The sequence below is a fragment of the Crocodylus siamensis genome, chromosome 13, assembly GCF_052110815.1.
Source record: "Crocodylus siamensis isolate JL-2025a chromosome 13, ASM5211081v1, whole genome shotgun sequence".
Taxonomy (NCBI): Eukaryota; Metazoa; Chordata; order Crocodylia; family Crocodylidae; genus Crocodylus; species Crocodylus siamensis.
Genome location: NC_143407.1, coordinates 12,111,963 through 12,133,976, shown reverse-complemented (window position 1 = coordinate 12,133,976; position 22,014 = coordinate 12,111,963). Strand labels below are relative to the sequence as shown.

Sequence of the window (22,014 nt, the reverse complement as noted above, 5' to 3'; positions counted from 1 at the left end):
CAGCAGAAAAAAAAGTCCCCATAGGTAGGAAATAAACTTCATTTTTGCAGAAAAAGACATTTTTCTTGCTATTTTCCAGTTGGTCCAATAAAAGGTATCATTTTGGAACCAAGAGTTCTAGTTTTTTGTATGTCTTCATTTCCTAGCTCTTCTTTTCTTAGGTACGTCTAAGGATTTAAGAAGAAAGGCAGGATATAGGAAGGAAGCACGTCATGGTAAATGACTCAGTGGATAAAAATACATTTTTTTTAATTAAAAAAAATCAAACTTTAAATAAGATTTTTTTTGATGTCATCATATTTTTTGTGAAGATGCTTTAAAGCCCCCCAACATAAAGATAGTTTTCATTTAAGAAACGTTAAAGCTCAAAGACATCATCGTGGAATAGGGATTATAACTTCTAAGCATATACTATTTGAGACAATATTGCTGGATAAAGTGTGTAAGAAAGAATTTAAACAACATTCAAGCAGTTTAGGGGAAAAGTATTAGCCTGAGTCTTGATGGGTGGAGCGATGTCCACAATGATCCAATAACATGTGGTTGTGTGACAACAGAAGGGACAGTCTACCTTACAGAAACAACTGATACATCAAGAAATGCACACACAATGGAATACTTACAAGATGTACCAGTAAAAGCTATACCAAACAGTGAAAAAAATTCAAATGTCTAATATGCACCTTTGTCACAGACAATGCTGCAAACGTATCAAAGATGAGAAGAAATCTAGAAGAAAGTAAAGAAAGCCACAAACTAATAACATATGGCTGCAGTGCTTGTTTGAAACACCTCTTAACCAAAGATTTCAGTGCTCCAGAAATAAAGGCTAACAGTGCTGAAATTGCAAAATACTTCCATCACAACCACTTTGCAGCAGCTGCTCTGAAGAAAGCAGGAGGAACCAAACTAACTCTCCCACAAGACGACCGATGGAACTCAGCATTGGGCTGTTTTGAGTGGTATATTGAGATCTGGCCTAATCTGATGACAATTTGTGAACAAAATTGTGACAAAACAGATGGAATTGTTATAGCCACATTCTCAATATTGGGATAAAGAGAAATATAGAACATATGCCGACTATCCTGAACCTGTTTCCATAGCCTTGAACAAAGTGCAGGGAAATCACTGTTTTATTGTTGATGCTGTTGAAGTTTGGAAGGAAATGAGTGAGAGAGACCTTGCAAAGAGAAATACATGACAGAGTTAAGTTACAGGCATTTAAAACAACGGGTGGATCAAGCACTACCTCCAGCTCATTTTCTTGCTAATACTGTCAATATTCAGTTCCAGGGTCAATTTTTAACTGCTGAAGAAGAGAAGTTGGGTATGACATGGGCATCCAGCAATCACACCGCCATAATACCAATTATAACAAATTTCAGGGCTAAGGGTGAACCATACAAAAATACATGTTTGCTGATGAGGTTTTAAAGAAAGTCACACCAGTGAACTGGTGGAAGTCACTTAAGCACCTGAATCCATCAGAGACTTGAAGTGATAATCCAGCTTTTAACAGCAGTAGCTTCTTTACAGGACTTATGAGGGGAGGCTGAAGGAACTGGGCTTATTTATTCTAGAGAAAAGAAGACTGATGGGGGATTTAATAGCAGCTTTTAACTACCTGAAAGGGGGTTCAAAAGAGGATGGAGGTAAACTGTGTTCTCAGCAGTAACAGATGACAGAACAAGGAGCAGTGGTCTCAGTGGACAGGCTGAGAGCCATGGGGCTCTTTAGCCTGGAAAAGCGCAGGCTCAGGGGTGATCTGATGGCCACCTATGAGTTTATCGGGGTGACCACCAGGATCTGGGGGAACGTTTGTTCACCAGAGCGCCCCAAGGGATGACGAGGTTGAACGGTCATAAACTACTGCGAGACCATTTCAGGCTGAACATAAGGAAGAATTTTTTTTACTGTCCGAGCCCCCAAGGTCTGGAACAGCTTCCCATCGGAGGTGGTTCAAGCACCTACACTGAACACCTTCAAGAGTAAATTGCTCATCTTGCTGGGATCCTATGACCCCAGCTGACTTCCTGCCCCTGGGGCGGTGGGCTGGACTCGATGATCTCTCAAAGTCCCTTCCAGCCCTAATGTCTATGAAATCTAAGTTGCAGCAAGGGAAGTTTAGGTTAGATATTAGGAAGAATTTTCTCACTAGGAGGGTAGTAAAGCACTGGAACAGGTTACCCAAAGAGGTTGTGAAATCTCCATCACTGGAAGTTTTTAAGATGTGGCTAGACAAAACTTTGGCTGGGGCAAAATCATAGAAAATGAGGGTTGGAAGGGACCTCAGAAGATCATCTAGTCCAATGCTCTGCTCAAGGCAGGACCAGCCCCCACTAGATCACATCAGCCAAAGCTTTATCTAGCTGGGCCTTAAAAACCTCCAAGGATGGAGCTTCCACCACCTCACTGGGTAACCTGTTCCAGTGCTTGACTATCCTCCTAGTGAGAAAATTCTTCCTAATAGCTAACCTAAACTTCCCTTGCTGCAACTTGAGACTTATAAAAAAAGAAAAGGTGGGGAGGGGGATCTCAGAGCTGTTGGGGGCCAACCTCTGCCACTCCAACGCACATAAATGGTGCGTGCCCCTGGAACCTGGGGGGGCATGGTGGTGAGAGCCCAGCAACGGTAAGTGCGGAGCTCCCGCAGACATAGCCAGCACTGTTGTTGGTTGTGGGAGGGGTGGCAAGTGCCAACCAGGGATCGGTGACCACTTGCAGGCGCTGCCAGCATTGGTGGCGGCAGCCAGGGTGATTGTGGACTGCCTACAGACGCTGCCATCGGTATCGGTGGCAAATGGTGATTGCCTGCAGCCGCCACCAACATTGCCGGTGGCATCTTTTTGCAGGAGATACACCACCACGTTTGGGGGGGTGCATGTGCACCTGTATACACCCCTTACGTGTCACCCCTGCCCATGCAAGTGTTGGATCCCTCCCAGAGCAGTGATTCTCAGCCTGGGCTAAGATCCTTTCAGGGGTGCTGCAGCACTGAGGGGCGCAGACCCTGTTCCCAAGACTGTCCTAGCCATTGCTCTGCGGCTTTAGGAACTCCCTGCCCTGCTGGGGCTTTTGGGCTGTGGAGATGCCCAAGTATCTTTCCGCAGGCAACACCTAGGTGCAGGCTTAGCACTGGTGCTACCCCCCACTAGGCGCACTAAGACTACAGAGGGGCTTAAGGGGCCTTGGGGCTGCCTCAGCAACCCACCACTGGCTCCCATGTGAAGGGGGTGGGGGGGCGAGTGCAGCAAGAGAGGATGATCTAGTTGGGCCTGGTCCTGCTTTGAGCAGGGGGTTGGACTAGATGCGACCTCCTGAGGTCCCATCCAGCCCTCATTTTCGATGATTCTTCTGCAGGTGTAAAAAAATATTTTCTTTCTTCGGACTAATTCATTCTACATTGAAAAATCGCTTGGGCCCTGAAAAAGCAGGAAAACTTGTCTTTCTTTTTCAGTCTATGAATAAATAGGAAGAGGAAGGTGAAGACTGAGTTTGCTGCATAACCCAGTATTTTAAGTTTCTCATGTTGACCTGGCTGAAATCTATTTAATTTTTGTTAAAAACACATTTCATATTTATAACTTAAATAGTTAAAAATTCAAAAAGACCTGTGCTTTTTGTTAAAATACTTATACGTTTGTTTGTTCTTGACAAAAAATATCTAAAATACATAAGCTTTAGTTAAAATGATTTAAATGCCATAATTCAGTTAATATGAAAAAAATCTCAAATCACTGCTTTAAAATGGATAGCGTGTACCTTCTAAAAACAAAACCTACATCTATCTTTGAGTTGTGAATAATATGTATTAAGGTTATATTAAACAAGAATGCACTTTTTGGACAAAACAATGATTGAATCGAGGCTTCCCGACTAGTGATTTAAATCATGATTTCAACCATGATCTAAACTGATTTGATATAAATCAAATCCACCCTGGATGTCCTTAGAGACATAGATAAGTCATCCAGGAAAGAAGCTCTTGGGGCTAAAGCTCTCAAGTAGGAGTAACATGTGGCTTCTTCTCCCAGCTCTACCACTGGCTCACTGTTATGAAAGCACGTCGTTCCCTTCGGGTTTCAGTTTCCTTCCCTGTACACTGGGAATAAGTACCTGCTTTCCTTGGGTTTGTCAAAGGTAACCTGTTAGTGCTTGACAGTTTCTTGATAGCGTTAGTTAGAAGTCATTAGAGAACATCTATTATACTGCACCTGACAATATCACCCATCCTTCTCCAAGTCCCCGTCTTTGTTACTCACCTAGACGTGCCCTGGTTCTGGGTCCTTGCATCTGGCTCCGGAGCTCTGGCCTTAGGTGGAATTTCTTAGCTTCATCTACAAGGTCTCTGCACTGCAAACTGCATCGAATAAAAGGCTGGGGAAAAAACACAAGCGTGATGTATGTATGATTTATTTGCAGTTCTCCAGAGATAATGATTTTAGAATAAGCTCCATGGGATTTCAGTGGCATTAAACTGAGTTGCATGACAGGCTTATAGAGAAGTTGGCCAATGCCACAGATGAATAAGGACAAAAGGCTTCTTGGAGTTGGATTTCAGCTGAGGAATCAATGAATTCAGAGTAAGGCAGGCATACCTTCTTGATTCCCTGAATAGCACCAGATACTGCAGGTTCCCTACCCAAAGTGAGTATATTACCAAACTAAATTAAACTAAGGGAAACAGTGTTTAAACAGCTCACGTATGTTTTTGCTGAGGCTTAGCCGTGCGGCATCCAAGCAGATTTAAAATCAGTTTCATTATATGGCTGCAGCCAGTCTCATGTGCACCTGGCCCTGGACTAAATCTCATCTCCCCTCTCTCGACTTCAGACCTTAAATATACAGTTGTTTGCAACTTCCATTCTTTTGGCAGAGGGACTGGATGTTATTCTCCTGAATGGCCTTTGCTCAATGTCAAGGGGCCAGCCCCCTCCAGGCAGCACAAGATACTATGAATTTCTGCACCAGACTGTAAATTGGTTTTCAAAGAAGTGCTTTTTTTAGTGCCAGTGAAGGCAGCACAAAATCCAGATAATACACCTTGGAGACAACAGGCCAGTGCCTGCAACTAAGCCTCAGACCTAGCCTGGAAGGACCACCTCAAACAGTGGGAAACTTGAGACTTGGCTGATAGCACCAACCTGCTACTGATGTAACCACACTGGTTCAGAAACAATGCAGTTACATGGGTACCAGTCCCTCTACGGAGGCTCAGATTTCACTGTTTAGGGTAGATTATGTCAATCTGACTTGAGTCCAAACCTCAAAAAGCTAAATGAATAGAGAGGTAGTGAGCTAGGTTAATCTGAAGTCAGGCAGAAGGTAGGACAGGGTGACACCTTAAAAACTGGTTCAGAGAGATGAACTTTCTTAGGTGATGGGCCATTGTCTACAGAAGTATGGGTCTCTCTGGCCCAATTAGTCTCTAAGGAAGTGATCCTTCCCTGCCTTCTAACAAAGCTACATATATTTCAGGCACCCTTGTACAGATTTTCTTAAAACAGTTTAAGGGGGCTGTGATGCTTTAGAATATGCTTTAACTTAATAAGTCATTTCTGAGTGTAGAAAACCCTGAAGGATCAGCATTCACCTCCTGCCAGTTGGCAGGGAGTCAATAATCAGGGAACTTGAACTGATCAGTGCTGTAGCAAGTGATAGATCCTGTATCCCTTTACCACACCCCAAGTGGACTATGAAGATGATTTCCTTTTGGCACATAAGTTTCCACTGCAAAGGCTATGCTATTTTATTTTGACCACCACCACACACTAGGGTTTACCCCTGCCAAATTCTCAGTTGACTGGAGGAGGGCAACACAGAGGGCTGAACTCTGCATGGGCCCAACATCACTGGCTCTACCAACCTGTTGATTTTGGATGTTTTTCTACCTTCCATTCATCTCTGCATCCCTTTCTTCTTATCTCAGGTAGCTCCCTCCCTTTGGACCTCTCCTCTGTTTTGAGATAGTGCCCTCCTCAGCTACCCCTAGTGTTGCCAAGTACTTGCTAGAAAACTAGCAGCTTCTCATCAGAAAAAAACTGCCACGTGATATAATGGCCTGGGGCAGACTTTCCATGTCAGAGGGTTTTACTCCAACAGCATTATTTATGATTATATCACAGAGCAAGGACAGCATGGTCCATAATGACTGAACAAAGGCTACACAATGTTACCAGTTCCGTTTTTGATAAAGTATGAGTTTAAAATACCTCTACAGCGAAATCCCAAAGCATGTATTTGTTTTCCCAACCTTCGCTTCATCCATTTTTTCTCAGACAATCTCCAACAATCTGTTAATCAATGTGAAGGGACTATTACATCTCTGGGCTGGCTAGTATTTATTACTAAACAGTAGACATACACATTCCCAAGTGCCAAGCAGCCCATGCTGCAAGCAACTGAACACTTCCATTGCCTGGGTCTTCCTTCCAATTGAGGGGCCCGATGTGTGTGTTTAGAGACTTGATTCTTACACTGTTACAGGACAGTGTTCCCTGCTTCTGATGAGAGTAGTGAAAAATAGCACCTCCAACAGACTTGGGTACCATGGTTTACAGGTCATCCCTGAAAAGAATCAGGAGAGAAAGAGACCCTAATGTCTTCTATACAAGGGAACTGAACTACGAGATGCAAAGGCACAATAAAAATACTGACTGTAATTTCATCTATACCACAAGATCGCTGTGCTGTTGATACCTCGGTGTCTATGACGTCTGTGATGTAGCGAGGGGTGAGAAGTGGCATGCGCACATACTGCAGCAATTCTGGCAGAGAGGCTTCCCGCTCCTTTTTCGAGTGCTTCACCCAATTTATAACTGCCTCAAAAACGGGTTCTTCAGAATCCACCTAAAAAGAAAACTGATCAAACTTCAGAGAGACTGTGCATGAGCAACCCTGGGACTTCAGCCTGTTGATTCTGCTTCTCAGTTAGCGAAGAGGCTGAATGTTTTAAGGTTCACATTTTAAAGAAGATTTGGAGTCATTATATTTATAGAAGACAACCTGAAATTCCCTTGATTTTTTTCCCCCTAAAGTGCTATGTTTTCTTCCTTTTATGACATCGCCTCTATGAGACTGTCAGAGCATTTCAGAGCCTTTCAGATCTAACCAACTTACTCTTATCAACCCTCTGCTGTTTAGGCAATCTATCCCGAAGTTCTTTAAGTCGCATCCTGGTGCGTTATCTGCATTTCTGCATCTCTTAGAAACTTCTTCATCGCACATGCATCAGACCTCTACAGTGGGGGATGTTACGGTGCAACTCTCACTCCTCCTTGACATCCATATTGATCTAGCTCCTTTCACTTAAAGTCATCTTCAGACGCCTACCCCTCACTGACACGTATTTACTAACTCAACTGAAATCTGCTGCAGAGCCTCAAGCACTTTGGCCAACCTTCAGAAAAATCGAATTCTTCCATTGCTGGCAGCTGCAGGACGTATTCACTGCAGCAACTCAAGAGAGTCGACAAATAATGAAGGCTTCAGTATGGTAGAGGGGCTAAGCAAGAACCAGCCATGGGATGCAAACAGTCACTTTCCTACTAGCATAACCAGTATTTCACTCCCTCCACATAAACAGCACCCTCTGAAAAGACAGCGCCACCTCCAGGGCTTTGGGTTCTGGATCTTGGTTAGGACTTACCACATCAATAAGGACAAAGTAGATGTTAGGATCTGAATAAACTTTACAGTGGATTCCATTTCCCTCCAAAAATAGCCGATGAGGGGAGCTAATCAGTAATCCTGGAGCCGGGGATAGTGCTGGTGTTAAAGACAGGCCACAGTTCTAACCAGGACAACTCAGGATGACGACACACATGACAATCCAACTGTTCCTGAATGCCATGGGTTGTGAATGAGTTCACAACTGGCTTGGGTCACAGGTGTTTGTATGCACAGTGCCCTAGTATTGCAGGCAGAGTGGTCACCTTTTAGGTGCTGAAGTGCTGTGGCTCCAACACCAGGATGGGGAACGAGCAGCCAGCTTAGCACACCTCCAGTGGGTGAGTTGGAGGGATTACTTGTACCTAGGCTTTGGCGGTCCTGGGGGGGACCCGTGTCTGGGTACCTTTTCACTTTGTTGGTTTCCTTTGCTTCCTAAACATGAGTTCAAAAACTTCAATAGCTGAGAACTGATCAAAATGCAGTGTGCTTGTCTGACTTGGGATGGCAGTGATGAGAGGGGTGGGAAGGTACTTGGACACACGCTTTTGGTTTCCCAGGGACTGGGGTGGGGGCATGATGAGTTAGGCAGTGAGTTTGCAGCTAGTCATTAGAAAGATACCCTGTTCAGGAAAAGTTATGCCAACAAAAGGGAAAAAAGGAAGGCAGCAGGGAGGCGGTGTATGACAGCAGACAGCTGTGCAGTAGGGGAGAGTGATGCAGTGCAAGATGTCTGGAGGACCAACCACATCCATGTCAGAGGATGCTTGGTCCTCACAAGTAACAATGAACTGGTGCCCTCTGAACTAGCTCAAAAGGAGTACCTGATTTTCCAGGTACAATTTTGAACCACTCCAGGTGATTTTAAACTTGTTTAATCAGCTGGTAGGTCTGTCCATTTCAGGTTGAATCTGCTTTTAAATAGGTCTAAGTGTTACATGTGTCCATGTCCTCATACAGTATAAGTCCAAGGGGTGAAGGGAACTTTCTATGCAAAAAAGTCTCTCTGTAAAGATAGGAGGTATCCAACCAAAGTATATCCAAAAATATTTCTTTTCTTTCTATCTTTAACTCGGTGGACCTTTATCAAAGACAGAGGGCGAAGTCTGTATACATACACAAGCTGTTGACCTAGGAGCAGTGGCCATAAACTGTTAGAGGATGGGGCCAGGTTGGATATAAAGAACTTCTTTACAGGAAGGGTGACCAGAATCGGGAACAGACTTCGCAAGGAAGTGGTGCAGTCCCCATCCTTGGAAGTCTTCAAGAGGAGACTGGATAAACACCTTGCCAGGATCATTTGATCTCAGCAGTATTCCTGCCCGGAGCAGGGGGGGTGGACTCGATCTTTTAAGGCCCCTTCCAGCCTTTCATTTCTGTGATTCATGACCTGTCACTCACAGGAAAGCATCTATGAAACAGATAAGGAAGGAGCATTTGAAAACTAAGAGATTATGCTCTTTCATGCTTTTGAGATGGGGATTTACTTCAGCTCCCTCTAAAAGTTTGTACTGTGCCAACATCATCTTTTCCTTGGAATAACAGCTACACTGAAATAATACCTGGGAAGAGTGCTACAGGACACTTCGATCTGTGGAAACAAACAATGCCAGTACTTATATAGTGTCCTCATGGTAAGAAACAACTTCTGAAATGAGGTTTATAGTAGCATCATAACGTCAATGCATGAGCTAGTAAAACTCTTCTCAACAACTGGGCTGTTGCCCCCGTCTCCACAATGCATTTTCTACTGCCAGAAACAAACTGACAGAGCGCCAGACTGACGCACAATAAAAGCAGAAGGGATAAAACACAGCATGAGAAAGCACATGCACACTGACAAACAATAAAAGCAGAAAGGATAAAAGCCAGCATGACAAGCACATGCACGCTGACAAACTTAGCCTGGAAGAGGAGTTGGGTCATCTAGCAAAAGACTTACAATTTTCAGATCCATGCAATCTGATTCTGTGAACTTTAAAATGTTTCTTTACCGTTTAATTAGTTACCAAAAGATGGGGTGGGGGCGGTTGTTGTTTTGTTTCATTTTTATAGGAAGGGTCATTTTCAAAGCTTTTCAAATCTGGCAGTCCCAAATTCATTTTGAGGAAAGCCAAATAAAAAGTTTGTTTGGATTGGTCAGGATTTCTTGATTTGTATTCAGAGAATTAGAGAGAAGTCGGGCTGGAAGGGACTTCCGGAGGTCGTCTAGTCCATCTCCCTGCCTGCATACATTTATACTGTAAACATATCATACAAGAGGTATGTATTTTACTCAGGTCTGAAAATTACTGCATACATTTACTGTGAGTTTTCAAAATAAAAATGAACATAATATTAGCAAATTTGTTCAACAGTGAATCTCATCATTTTTGACAACAAAGTTGCTCTGTGGTATAAACCACCAACTAGTTTCTAGGTACACCATATTTACTTCCATTTTATGGGCTCCATGCAAATATGGAACACATTTCACAAAATCAGAGCACACACATGGATATAGTACCTCATTAAGTGCTGACAATATTCTTTCAACTGTATGAGAGACTAGAGTACAGACAGGCCCTGTTGGAGGGACTCGGGATATGAACAACATACATTTTAGCTACTCAAAAGGAGGGAGCTGCAACAGGGGTGTGCACGTCTGCTGCTACACTGCAACCGTTACATATGCACCATCCTGTACCGGTATTTGCAAATGAGTTAAACTGTTCCAATTAGGACCTGAACGAAGCAGAGTTAAACCACGAGAGGATTTGCTACATTTGCATCGCTACAGAATTACGCAGATATAACAGCAGCAGCATAAGACAGTGGTCCCCAAACTGTAGGTCGCAAACCCAAATGGGGGTCACAATGTCAGCAGATGGGGTAACGGGGATGGCGGGCCATGCTGAAGAAATGGGATCATGCTAAGGAAATGTTTGGGAAGCATCGTTATAAGAGCTTGTATTTTTTTATACCGATACAATTGTTACATCTGTGTATACCGAAGACACCGATTAACATTTTGGGCTTAAGGAGAAACTCCGGGTCACCAGTGCCTTGACCCAGCAGATCTGTACGTGTATCATACAAACACACACCAGTCCAAATCCAGCCCAAAGTGCTCACCATTCCTCAGTCCAGGTGAGGACACGTTACAAGGGGGCAGAGAAAGCCTCCACCACAGTAGCTAAGTCTCTAGAATCTCCTAAGGATTCCTGAGCACACAGGAAAGAGCCAACTGGATGGCCACAAAGGCGACCCCCAATGCCCTCACTAACTCTTGTGCCGGGGAGGCAGGTCAGATTCACTCCAGACGCAGGAAGCGGAAGATGGAGCCTTACCAGGTGGTGACTGTGCAAGTCCTCCCCTGTGCACAGCTATGGTGGCTTCAGTCTCAGGAGTGCTGCTCTAGGCAGAGGCTGTGAGCCTTCCCTGGCTTTCTCAGCTGCACATGCCAACTAGCTCACAGCTCACTGGAGGTGCAAGCCAACATAAATAGTTGAGGAATACAAATGGAAGCACACCCACAATCTTTCATGTTGATGCTGCTGCACACCAACATGGCAGTGGAAGATGACGACGTACAGCACATCACCAACTCCAAACTGATGTGAGAACAACTCCAAATCATGGAATGGTGCTTCTGGTTAAGGCAGACAAGCAGCAATGGATGCGAGAGCATTATCCTATCCGCCTGGGACAATAAGCAGTGGTGGATGAAGTCCCATAGGTCCTGAACCACCTTCATGGAAATCTGCACTGGTGCTTAATCAGGGATGAGGGCTCTCCAGACCAGTTTGGCACGGGCAAGTCCATGGCAGATTTGGCAGTGCAGGAGGTGTATCTGGTGATGAAGTGCTGGGAACACCGTTTATCTACCTGGCCAACCCGCAAGTGGCTGTGGCTGGTTTCAGCCCTATGGGGCACACACATTTCCATCCTAGCTCCTGCACAATGAAACAGATGACAGCAACCACAAGGGCTTCTTTTCCATGGTGTCATGGGGTGTTGTGGCCCCCGAGGGACAGTTCAGAAGTGTGACTGATGGCCGATTGGGTAATGTTCCAATGCCAAGGTATTCCACAACTCCAGCCTCCTGGCTGGGATGCAGCAAAGGGACTTTGCACACAAGGTTCCCAGAATCAAGGCTGGGAGTGTGATTTCATCCCTGCTAACTGGGGACCCAGGATACCTGCTCCAACCTTGGCTCATGAAGCCCTGCACAAGCCACATGGATGCCCACTGGAATCTCTTTAACCAGTGCCTCAGCAGCTTCCACATGACTGGAGTGCACACTGGGTGCCTTAAGGCTCCCTGGGAGACACTGGGTATCTGGCTGGATGTCACAAAGCTCATCATGCTCCACACAATTTTCTCTGCCTGCACCCTTCGCAAAATTTGTGAGACCAAGGGGGGAGTTTTTTCACGAGGCCTGGGCAAAGGAAGTATGGTAACTGGAGAGCTGCCAGTCTGTCAGGACTTCCATACACTCAAGGGTCAGCAACCGCCAGGACACGCTTGTGTCCTGATGGCTCTACTTCCAATCCCAGAGCCGAGACGCAAGAAGGGGTTGGGGGGAACGGGACGGGACGGGACTTGGGAATGGGCACATTTTCTGCTTTTCTTCTAACCATGAAGCCAATAAACCATGCAATCATGATGGTACTCTTGCAGTGTGCTTAACATTTGGAGCTTAGGCGCCAGACTTCCAGGGCCAGGGGGCAAGATGAGGGGCTGCAGTCAAGTGGGAAGTAAGGACACAACTTGTTTTGGGGAAAAACAATAAGAACTTTTATTAAACATGCAGTGCAAAGTAGTTCATCTCTTATCACGAGAACAAAACCCACTTCAAACAACAACATTTAACAAACTGAAGGCGGCTCATGGACAGCAGCTACACTCTCTGGTCACTTTTCCCCAGGGTAGTGGGGTAGTCAATACTGAGGGACCATGGCTTCACATTCAGACAGTTGAATGAACTGGACTTGGCTCAGGCATCCCCACTCATGCACACTGCCACTACCGCAGTGGCGCAGGGAGGCTGAGGCCTGCCCGAAGTGCCTGGAAAGAACAGTATCCTGGCACTGGATTGCTGGGTGTAAGGACTGGTTTCTCTTGCCCTAGGAGAGGAGAGCTGCACCGGTGCCTGTAGGTCATGGGAAACAGAAGGGATGCCAGGGAATGCCGCTGCCACCAGCAATGGGAAGGTGTCAGCAGCTGCTGAGTGATGCAGTGCAGGCAGCATCCAGGATGCTCTGTGTGCACCTTGATGGAAGCTGCCAGCTGGGCCTGGTTCTCATCCCCTACTGAATGTTCTCTGGCTGAGCACGTGGCGTGCTTTGCTCCATCCATAGCCCAAGTGATGGTGTCCACATGCCCCTGGGCTTGGAACACTGACATGCACCTGGCCTGGGCCTCTGGATCAGGCAGGCACAGTCAAAGTTCGAATTACACTTTCACTCTTTGGGGGGAAATGGGGGCTCTGCAAAAAAATTAAACCAGTTGATTAACAAGCCCACCTAAGTGAAGGAGCAACCTGATCGGAGACCCACCCAGGTTATGGTTTTCAAATCTTATGGGGGGGGGGGTCCTCATCTTTTATGGGGGAGGCGCTCAGCTGAGATTCCCCCTTAAATAGCACCCTGGGCACAGTGCTGCTGGAATTATTCCATGAGCCCCCTCCACTCATCTACACCAGCAGCCCTCAGCTGGGAGGTTGACAAGGGCTGCTAACATCTTCAGTTTTGTTCTAAGCTGGCTGCCTCCAGTGCTGGGCTACCCTTTTGTGTTGCGGCCTTGAACTGCTGTTGGGTCCAGGGGAGACTGTAAGTGCTGGCCCTAGAAAAAAGATCAGAGGAACAGGCATTCATTGCAAACTCTCGACTTTAGAGAAAAAGATGAAGACCTCCCAATACCACTTGTAGGGACTGCCTGCTGGCTCTCATTCCTGGCTGCCAGGACTAAGTTCATGATGCACGTGCTTCCTCTGACCAGCCTGTGCACTGGTATCTTTTCCCACTAACCCTTCTCTTCGAACCTTTCCAGGGCAAGCACTGTGGACTGAGATGTGCAGCACTTCCTGGGGTAGCCTCTCACTGTCCATACTTGATTTCACTTACCATTGCAAAAATACGACTTTTTTTTCCTGTTACCTCCCTGGTAAGACTGACCATGGACCAAAATACGCTGTTCTACATGACACAGGACATCCCATCCCTCTATGCTGTTTCCCTGCTTGAGAATGATTGTTGGTCAATTCCCTTGAGTGAAAAGAGTTTAAAGAGAAGAGAATAAGCCTTTTCAACACGAGGTGTAGACTATCAGGCTGCCTGCAACTGGTACCAGTATCTCTTGTGGGGCAACTGGGTTGAGATTAAAGCACCCATCGACCTAGCTCTGGAATAGTGCTCTGCTAAGGGTTGTCTTCCCCAACTCATGCCCACACGCAGCAGGGTCAGACCCACTGCCACAGATCGCTGTAATCCAAGGGTCTCACCGCATGGCTTGCCTGCTCCTCATCAATGCTGCCTGATGCTTTGCCAATTGGGTAGCCAGTGCTCAGGCTGACCAGTCCCAGGCACTTTCTTCGCCCATTCTAGACCTCACTAATGAAGGACTGCCTTGGGGAATTTGTTCACATCAGTGGGAAGCCTAAATATTCAAACATCCACATGGTCTCCACCCCTATCCCCCAGTCCTCAAGAGTGTCCAAGGACTGTCAACCTGTCTACCACCACCAGGAATCTGAAACCTAAGAGGCACGGGAGGAAGGTGGTGGGGAGGAGGGGCAGGGTTGTGCACTGAAATGCTCATTCACCACACAGGATTTCCCTGCTCACCTCGACTCCCCTTCCCTCCTGCTTGCTACTAGGTAATAACATAAGGCTGCCAATCTCACTAATCAGTAATTTACATTTCCCCATTCAAGGTTCTACTTACATGCCTGCCAGGAGACTGGTGGAGAGGAGCAGAAGAGTGGTCTCTTGTCCTGAACAGATCCCATGGTGAACAGCAGGATGTTCCCAACCTGTGAGTGGCAGGTATGTGGGGATGGGAGAGCTGCAAGCAAAAAGGGGGTGGGTTGGTATTTGGGGCGGGGCCAAGATTGCCCCATCACTCCCCCTTCTACTCTCACCCTTGTCTGGGCCTTCATCTGAATTCCTGGATATTCAGTCAACAGTGTGTGTGGGGGGCGGGGTGGGAGGGGAAGGCTGGTTATCAGCATATAGCATAGATGAGTTGTGAAGTGGGCCATAACACTAAACAAGTCATTTAAAGGCTCTCTCAAAAAGTGAGCCACTGAAAAGCATGCAATTAAAGTTGCAGAATGGCTTGCAGTGGGACCCTTTGTTAACACACTGCCCCCAAAAGGGGAAATTGAGACACAGTTTGCAGGTTCACAGGGGAACTGAGGCAGCCCTGGTAGCTGCAAAATTCACCTCCCTCCCCACCCAGTCATGCTGGCCCTGTATTTTACAATGTCCCATGGCACCACAGTGGGTCACCAAAACCTTCTAGGGACAGATGACACCAGGGCTCCTTGGCACATGTCTCAGCCACTGGTAGCAGGGCAGTGGGAGGAAGGCTGCAATGCTGCTGTGTGTACCTGAGGCTGTGCTGCAGAGCACGAAGGGGATGGCAAAGCAATAAGCAGCTGTGTGCTGTGGAGACTTTGCCAAGTCTTAGGGTGATGCTGAGGGAATGGAGTAGGCCCACTCTGTGTTGATCTTGTCCTCGCTGTCCTGTGCACAAGTGAGGTAGGGTTCCATTTCCTTACCCAAAAGTAGTGTGGGCAAATCCTGCTGTGCACCTTGGCTTCTCTGGTCCCTTGGTAATGGCAGACCAGTGGCAGGGGTCATCTCCCCATCTCATCATCATCTTGGCTGGCACTAGAGTGCATGTGGTTGGCCACAACCAGGGTGTAACAGGGCTGAATGGAGTTATTCCCCAGCAGAGTTCACAGCAGCTCCTCGTGATATGTAGTGGTGATCTGACAGGTGCCAGACACACAACTGGCATCTCGTGCCCTCCTGTAACTCAACTTGGAGGTTGTGGTCTTGACCTTGTGCTGCAGCGAGTCCTAGCAGTGTCCCCAAGCTGTCATCTGCACAACAATGCCCTCATACATGGCCTGATTATGGTGGCTTGACTGGAGTGCCCACTAGCTTTCTTCATTGTTCCAAATGGTGAGCAGGTAGAACAAATCTTCCTGTCTTCAGCTGTTGGTGTGCCTGACATAAGGCTGGAGCAGACATTGTAGTATCTAAATAGGTTGAAGCAGGTGTTCCTCGAAACGGTGCTGAAATTGTCACTGACTATGGCAAGTGCTATGGCAAGCTGCCGACCACAACAAGCTGCCGGACAGCAGCCCAAGGAATGGGAGTGTGCCTTCATGAGCAGTGGAGTGCTGGCAACAGTAATGTTCCCACCCTTGATCCCAAGTAGGGGACATGAAATGGGGAGAAAGACCAAATGTAACCGCTGGCCTGTGTCCCAGACAACCTGTGTCCCAGAGAAGCCACTTACAGGAGTGGGGGAGGTGAAGAGTGCTGCATTGTAGGCTGCCCAGAGGGCCATGTCACAGAACACTTAGCATGTGCACATAACATGGAACAAATCAAAATCCAACAGGTCAAAAGAAAACCTGATTTTTCCAGGTATACTTTTGAACCATTCCCACTGACTTTACACTGGTTTAATTGGCAGGTAAATCTGTCCACTTTGGGTTTAAACCACATTTGGAACAGGCTAACTGTTATGCATGTCTAAACTCTCCTTTTACTTCTCCCAAACAGATCTATACAGTAGGAAACAGTACAGGGAAGTCACTATGCAGCATGGAGACCCCAGCAGCAGTTACAGTGTGGTGCAAAGCTGGGGCAGAGCTATCTGTAGCCCACATGCCCTGGATCACAGCCCTGTCCTGGCTCTGGACCATGCTGTCATTGCTGCAAGATCCCAGCCCCAGAGCAGCTCACCACCCAGCTGTGCACCCTGCCAGCACTGCTGGGGCCAGTCTCCATGGAAACCCAGGACCCATGCTGTCACAGCAATGCTGCTGATGGGGTCTCCATAGAGACTGGCTGTGGCAACATGGGCAGAAGCTGCTGGAAAATGGAGTCTGATCCCTGGTGGGATCTGCTGTTGTGCTCCATGTGCTGTGCTCTGGGGGGGAGACAGGATAGAGCAGCCCAAGCAGCGTCTAACTGTGCAAGGTGGGGAGGGAAAGAAGTGAGAAGCAGAGACTGGGCAGTTGAAGGCGGGAAGAAAGGGTGCAGGAAGGCTGCAAGGAGAAGTGGGCAGGGCAGAAGACAAAGGGACCATCTTGACTCCTCCGCCCCTGCTTTCCCTGCTATAGCAGTGGGGGGTGGGGGATTCAAGACTACTCTCCAATACTTAGATTCTATACCTGGAAAATTATAACCAATTTATAGATTTTCCATCTATAGAATCTAGTTATTGGAGGTTGTCTTCTATTCAGGCTCATCTTATATTTGAGTAACTACAGTATTTAAATTGTGACTTCACACCTAAAGTTCAAAGGGTACTGTTAAAGACAAACAATTATTTCTGTACTAGAGAACAAGCAAGTAACTTATAGACACATAGCTCTCATCATCATAAATACTATAAGCTGCAACTTCTCTATGACACTTTACACCTCTGTCTGTTCAGACTTGTATGTCCTTGGTGGAGATCAGGACATTTTGGATCTTCAATGGCAAAGCAGGCACTACTGCTATCTAACACCCCACTCTGCAAACACTAGGAGAAAGCACATAGCTGTTCTGTACTTCATACAGATGGAAGTCAATGCCTTTTGCAGGTATTAGCAAAAGTAGTGCAGGTAATAGGAAAGAAGAAAGGACTGCTGGAAAGTTTTATTTTAATTTCATGTTTTATGGGTTTGGATGGGAATTCCCCGAGACAACCGATATGTCACTAAGTAAAGTTAAACTGGCATGTAAGGGGATAGAAAGAGATACTTTGTTTGGTAGATAGAGTCTTCCAGCTCATATGTCTGGTAAATTATCTAGTCTAGCCAGAAGCTCCCCCCACCCTGCCACTGACTAGCACTGTGCAGCAGTGAATGATATAGGTTAATTATGCAGTTTACATCAATTTACATTTGCCACATTGTAATTTCAGGTGGTCTCTTACACTTACATTTTGGGGCAAAGATATCTACCAGCTCACTTCAAGTCAGCATTTTAGAATTCTCTCTCATTTCTCATCTCTCTCTTTCTTTTGTAAACTCAGTGCACCTAGCCTCTCTCATCCCCCCCTGTACATCTCCATTCTGTACTCATTACTGATCTTTGCTGGATTTGTGATGTGCAAAACTGAATGTGATGTGCAAAACTGAATGAGGTCAGGACATGTCAACACGTTTTTTCTTTCAGTGGCTCTTAAACCCCTGCATAGCATCTTAACTGAGGTGACACCCACATTTGTTTCTACTGCCTACTAAAGACATCACAACTAGTTTGGAACCCAGCAACACATAAGGTAATGGTCACTGAATGGAAGAGTTCAGGCCATACGCACATTTCTCCACATTCAACTTAATTTCCTACTGTGTAGCTCATTTTCTTTGCATGGGTGGTCCTTCTGGAGCCTCACAAACTCACAGCTTCATCGCTGACTAATCAGACCCACTATGTCACTACTGACTGGCCTCCCACTAACCTCACCTCGTCAGATCACTATACTGTAGCATGCTATAGTGCTACACATATCTAGAGCTAGCTCCTCATGGCTTCACTTCAGCAGATACAGCCAGCTTGAGAGAGGAAGTACTTTGCTTCCTTTCTCAAGCTGGCTTTTTATCTGCTACAGGACTTTACTTCTTATTTTGCTCATGAGAAATTTACTAAAGCCTTAAAGCCCAACAGGATACCAGCAGTTCTTCAGATTCTTTTTTTTCCCCAAAATTCCCTAAATAAGTAAAACAGGGCATAAACACCTCTAATATTACTGAAAACAAGTTGGTTTGTCTCTATAATTTTAAGCTTCTCTAAACGTGTCTAATACATTTCTTTGACTACTTTTTCCAGTACCGAAGTAAAATTCAACTCTTTCAGGTTCCTTCTTAGCACCTTTATAATAACATTAGCCATCCTACTGTTTACTAACACTTTAGGTCCTTATGGTGGTATCCTGTACTCCTGACTTAACCTGAGAAGGTAATTTGTACCCTCTCATGAGAGTGAAGGCAAGTCTGAGAGACAGAAAGAATCAGAGCTCACTTGACCACCCTCCTTCCTTACTAATATTCCTCATGTGGCTGTATAAAATCGCAGCAAGGGGAATGCACTAGGACTAACATGCACCCTCCTCTTAATCCACTTCCCATCTCCATCTGAACTGCTCTTTTTATTTCGCTTACATGGATCATAAAAAAAAATGGATCTAATTTCATATGCAACAATATTGCAAGAATTGGTACAGCACAAAGGCCTAAACATCCACAAATTGCTTTCAGGGGCATGTCTATATTGCATAATGCACTGGCACATGGAGATATTGGAGCTATCTTTGAACAAGCTTGCCTCTGACACCCAAGCTATCTAGCTACAGGCTACACATCACTAAATTTGCTCTGTCAACTAATTTGTTTATAGCTAGCTTAGGTATCTCTATGCTGCATCACAATCTGATGAGGATACTCCCACCATCCTGTGTAAACACAATTTGAAAAACGCTTCTTCTATTCTGGAATGTTTTTCTTTAGTTCTCATTAAGAAATCTGCTTTCCCACAAGACTTGCCTGAATCTAGTAAATAATCAGTTCCAAGTAGTGCTCTCTCTAGAAACAAAGCATGGCTTCCCTATATTGTACTGCTTTTCACTGTTTCCAAATTGTAGGAGAATTTGATGTTTATGGGGATTATACACATACCCGTAGTGCTGCTGACTAATGTAAGAAATTAAATCCTGTACAACAGTGCTTCTCAAAGCGGTGGTCCGCGGACCGGTGCCAGTCCATGAGCCAGCGGTTGCCGGTCCGCAGAGAGTTGCCAGGAAAGAAAGAAATATATTTTCAGAAGCATAGCATTGATATGTCATATTGCCACAGTTCATATGTTCCAACACTCCAGGTGATGTCAAGTTGTGCGAGGTGAGGAAAGAGAAAAACACCTGGTCGCACATTTGTGTACCGCTGTTACACACAGTTGCTGCCACCGGCTGAACCAGTCACTGGTCCCTGGCCCACTGGAAAAAAAAAAAAAAAATGCCTGTCCACCACATCAGATACTTTGAGAAGCACTGCTGTACAATACATATTACTAACACACAAACACTGGGCACCAATGCAACCTGTCTCCATGATTCTGAAAGCTTCTTTAAAGAATAAGGCAAAGAGGAAATGCTCTGAGAACAGGAACCTCTGAGGGGTTATTAGCTGTGATAGACTTCTTCACAAATAAGCCATCTAACAGGAAACTCTCTGCCACCTGGAAAGCCCACCTATTTGTGAGTTCTCCTCTCAAATCAGATGTAAGCAACAGGGGAGGGAGACAACAGAAAAGAATCTAGACTTCAAATCAGAAGAGTACATAACCCCAGGAAAAGCTAGCTTAACACAGATCCCAAAATGCAGCTGGATTAAGAACCTGCAATTAATCCAAATGATTAGTTTATTAATGATATCTAGAGAATAGTAAAGACAAATTATAGGATTTGTACATTGATCTCAGAGCAAATTAAACCAGCTGCACAAGCATCTGCGATGCTATGGAGGGACTTCCCTTCAGGTTATGTTGCACCCCTAGGGAAAGGTAAAGCAAAACAGAGCAAGATATGGCTTGGCTGTACAGAATCAAGTGGAAAAAAGTAAGAATGGAGCCTACAATCACTATCCATTTGCCATCACTGGATGCTTCTCTCTTCACTAGAGGTTTTAACTCATTGGTTACCAAGCACTAGGAAAAACCTAGGTCAGCTATAATTCAAACAGAAACAGCCTATAGCTACTGTACTTGCCATGCTGCCCGTCACTAGTTTGGGTCCATTTTGCAGAACTGCAGTTAATGATTACTACAGTGACCAGTGGGAAAGCAGGGCTTCATTCTCCATGTTGCACTAGCTTTCTAATGATAGAAATATTCCTGCAGAGGGGAAGCTGTGATCTACACATCAGCTTCAGACTATGCAGCTGATAACAGCAGGAAGCAGATGTCAGGACGACATTCAGACGCAGAAGGCCTTTCCAAGAGCATAACTAGGCAACCAAAGAGAGCCGAGGAATCATGGCTATCTTTGATTTGATTAGTTTAAGCATTTTGCTTTCATTGATTTATACTGGAACAGTCCCTTTGATTTTTACCTGAATTTCATCACATTTGATGAGCTTTTCTACCTCTTCCTGGTTTAAGAGGATAAATTCTTCATGCTGAACCACCTCTGGGAAATGTTTCTGGCTGAAGACCTCTGCAGCCTGCATTAGATCAACACAGTTGTGTGTCTCAGCAAAATCCCGGATGCCCAAACAGTTCGATGGATCCAGCTGGCTTTCCAAAAACTCACAACAAGCTTGCTTCACACCTATAAAGAAATAAAATAAGTGAGCAAACTCCTATATTTCTCTCCAGTCACTGTCTTGGAAAAACAAGTTCTAATCTATTAACAAAAACCCCAACCTAGGAATCACACTTAAAAACAAAATATATGTGGAAGAACAAACATTTCTTAAAGGAGCAGGAAAACAAAGCAGCACATTTATGACACTAACTACTGTATGTACATTAGAGGTGCACTGATACATTGGTGGCATACTGGATCAGCACTGACAAAAGAAAAATTAACATTGTTGGCAATCGGCATTTTTGGCCTGTGTAGCCAATAATGTCACCGATAAATGCCATGTGCAAGTGTGCAGCTGCACCACGCATGCAACTAGGATTGCAGCTGGGCAGCTTGGAGGGGAACGTCCACCCAGTAAGTCTGCTGGAGGGAAGGGGTATGGGGCCAATCAAGGTCCCCATGGTGAGGGAGGGGGTGGGGCAGGGGCAGGTGCTGCTCAGCCAGGGCAGTGAATGGACCCCAGCGGCAGGGGTGGATATAGGGTGGGCTATAGCTACTTCAAAATTTGCCGTAGCCACCCCTCCCAGCACCGCTGCCTGCCCCAAGCACAATCCCAGCCCAGCCCCACCAGGGAATAACTAGCACAGCCCCTGGCCCTGAGCCCATAGCCTGCCCTCGCCCAGCACACAAATCCGGAGGACACATGCCTTCCATGGGGGTGTGAGCAGTGGCAAGGGAGCTCCTCCTTCCCCCCACCCCCGGACAAGCGGTTCTCAGCTCCACTCAACAACCCATGCCAGGAGCCCATTCACTGCCCTGGCTGGCAGC

At 45.8% G+C, this 22,014-nt stretch overlaps 1 protein-coding gene across 3 annotated transcripts in view; it reads right to left on the bottom strand.

Annotated features, from left to right (window-relative positions):
• Positions 1-22,014, bottom strand: part of KLHL12 (kelch like family member 12) — a 41,901-nt gene that overhangs the window by 11,944 nt on the left and 7,943 nt on the right. For 2 of the 3 annotated variants that reach the window (XM_090025244.1, XM_090025243.1), the window contains exons 4-6: positions 20,990-21,207; positions 6,703-6,852; positions 4,266-4,380 (exon numbers count right to left, since the gene is read on the bottom strand). In XM_090025244.1, the coding sequence (XP_089881370.1) occupies positions 4,266-4,380; positions 6,703-6,852; positions 20,990-21,207 (483 nt within the window). The remainder of the gene's footprint in view (positions 1-4,265; positions 4,381-6,702; positions 6,853-20,989; positions 21,208-22,014) is intronic. The other variant, XM_090025245.1, reaches the window with a different exon arrangement.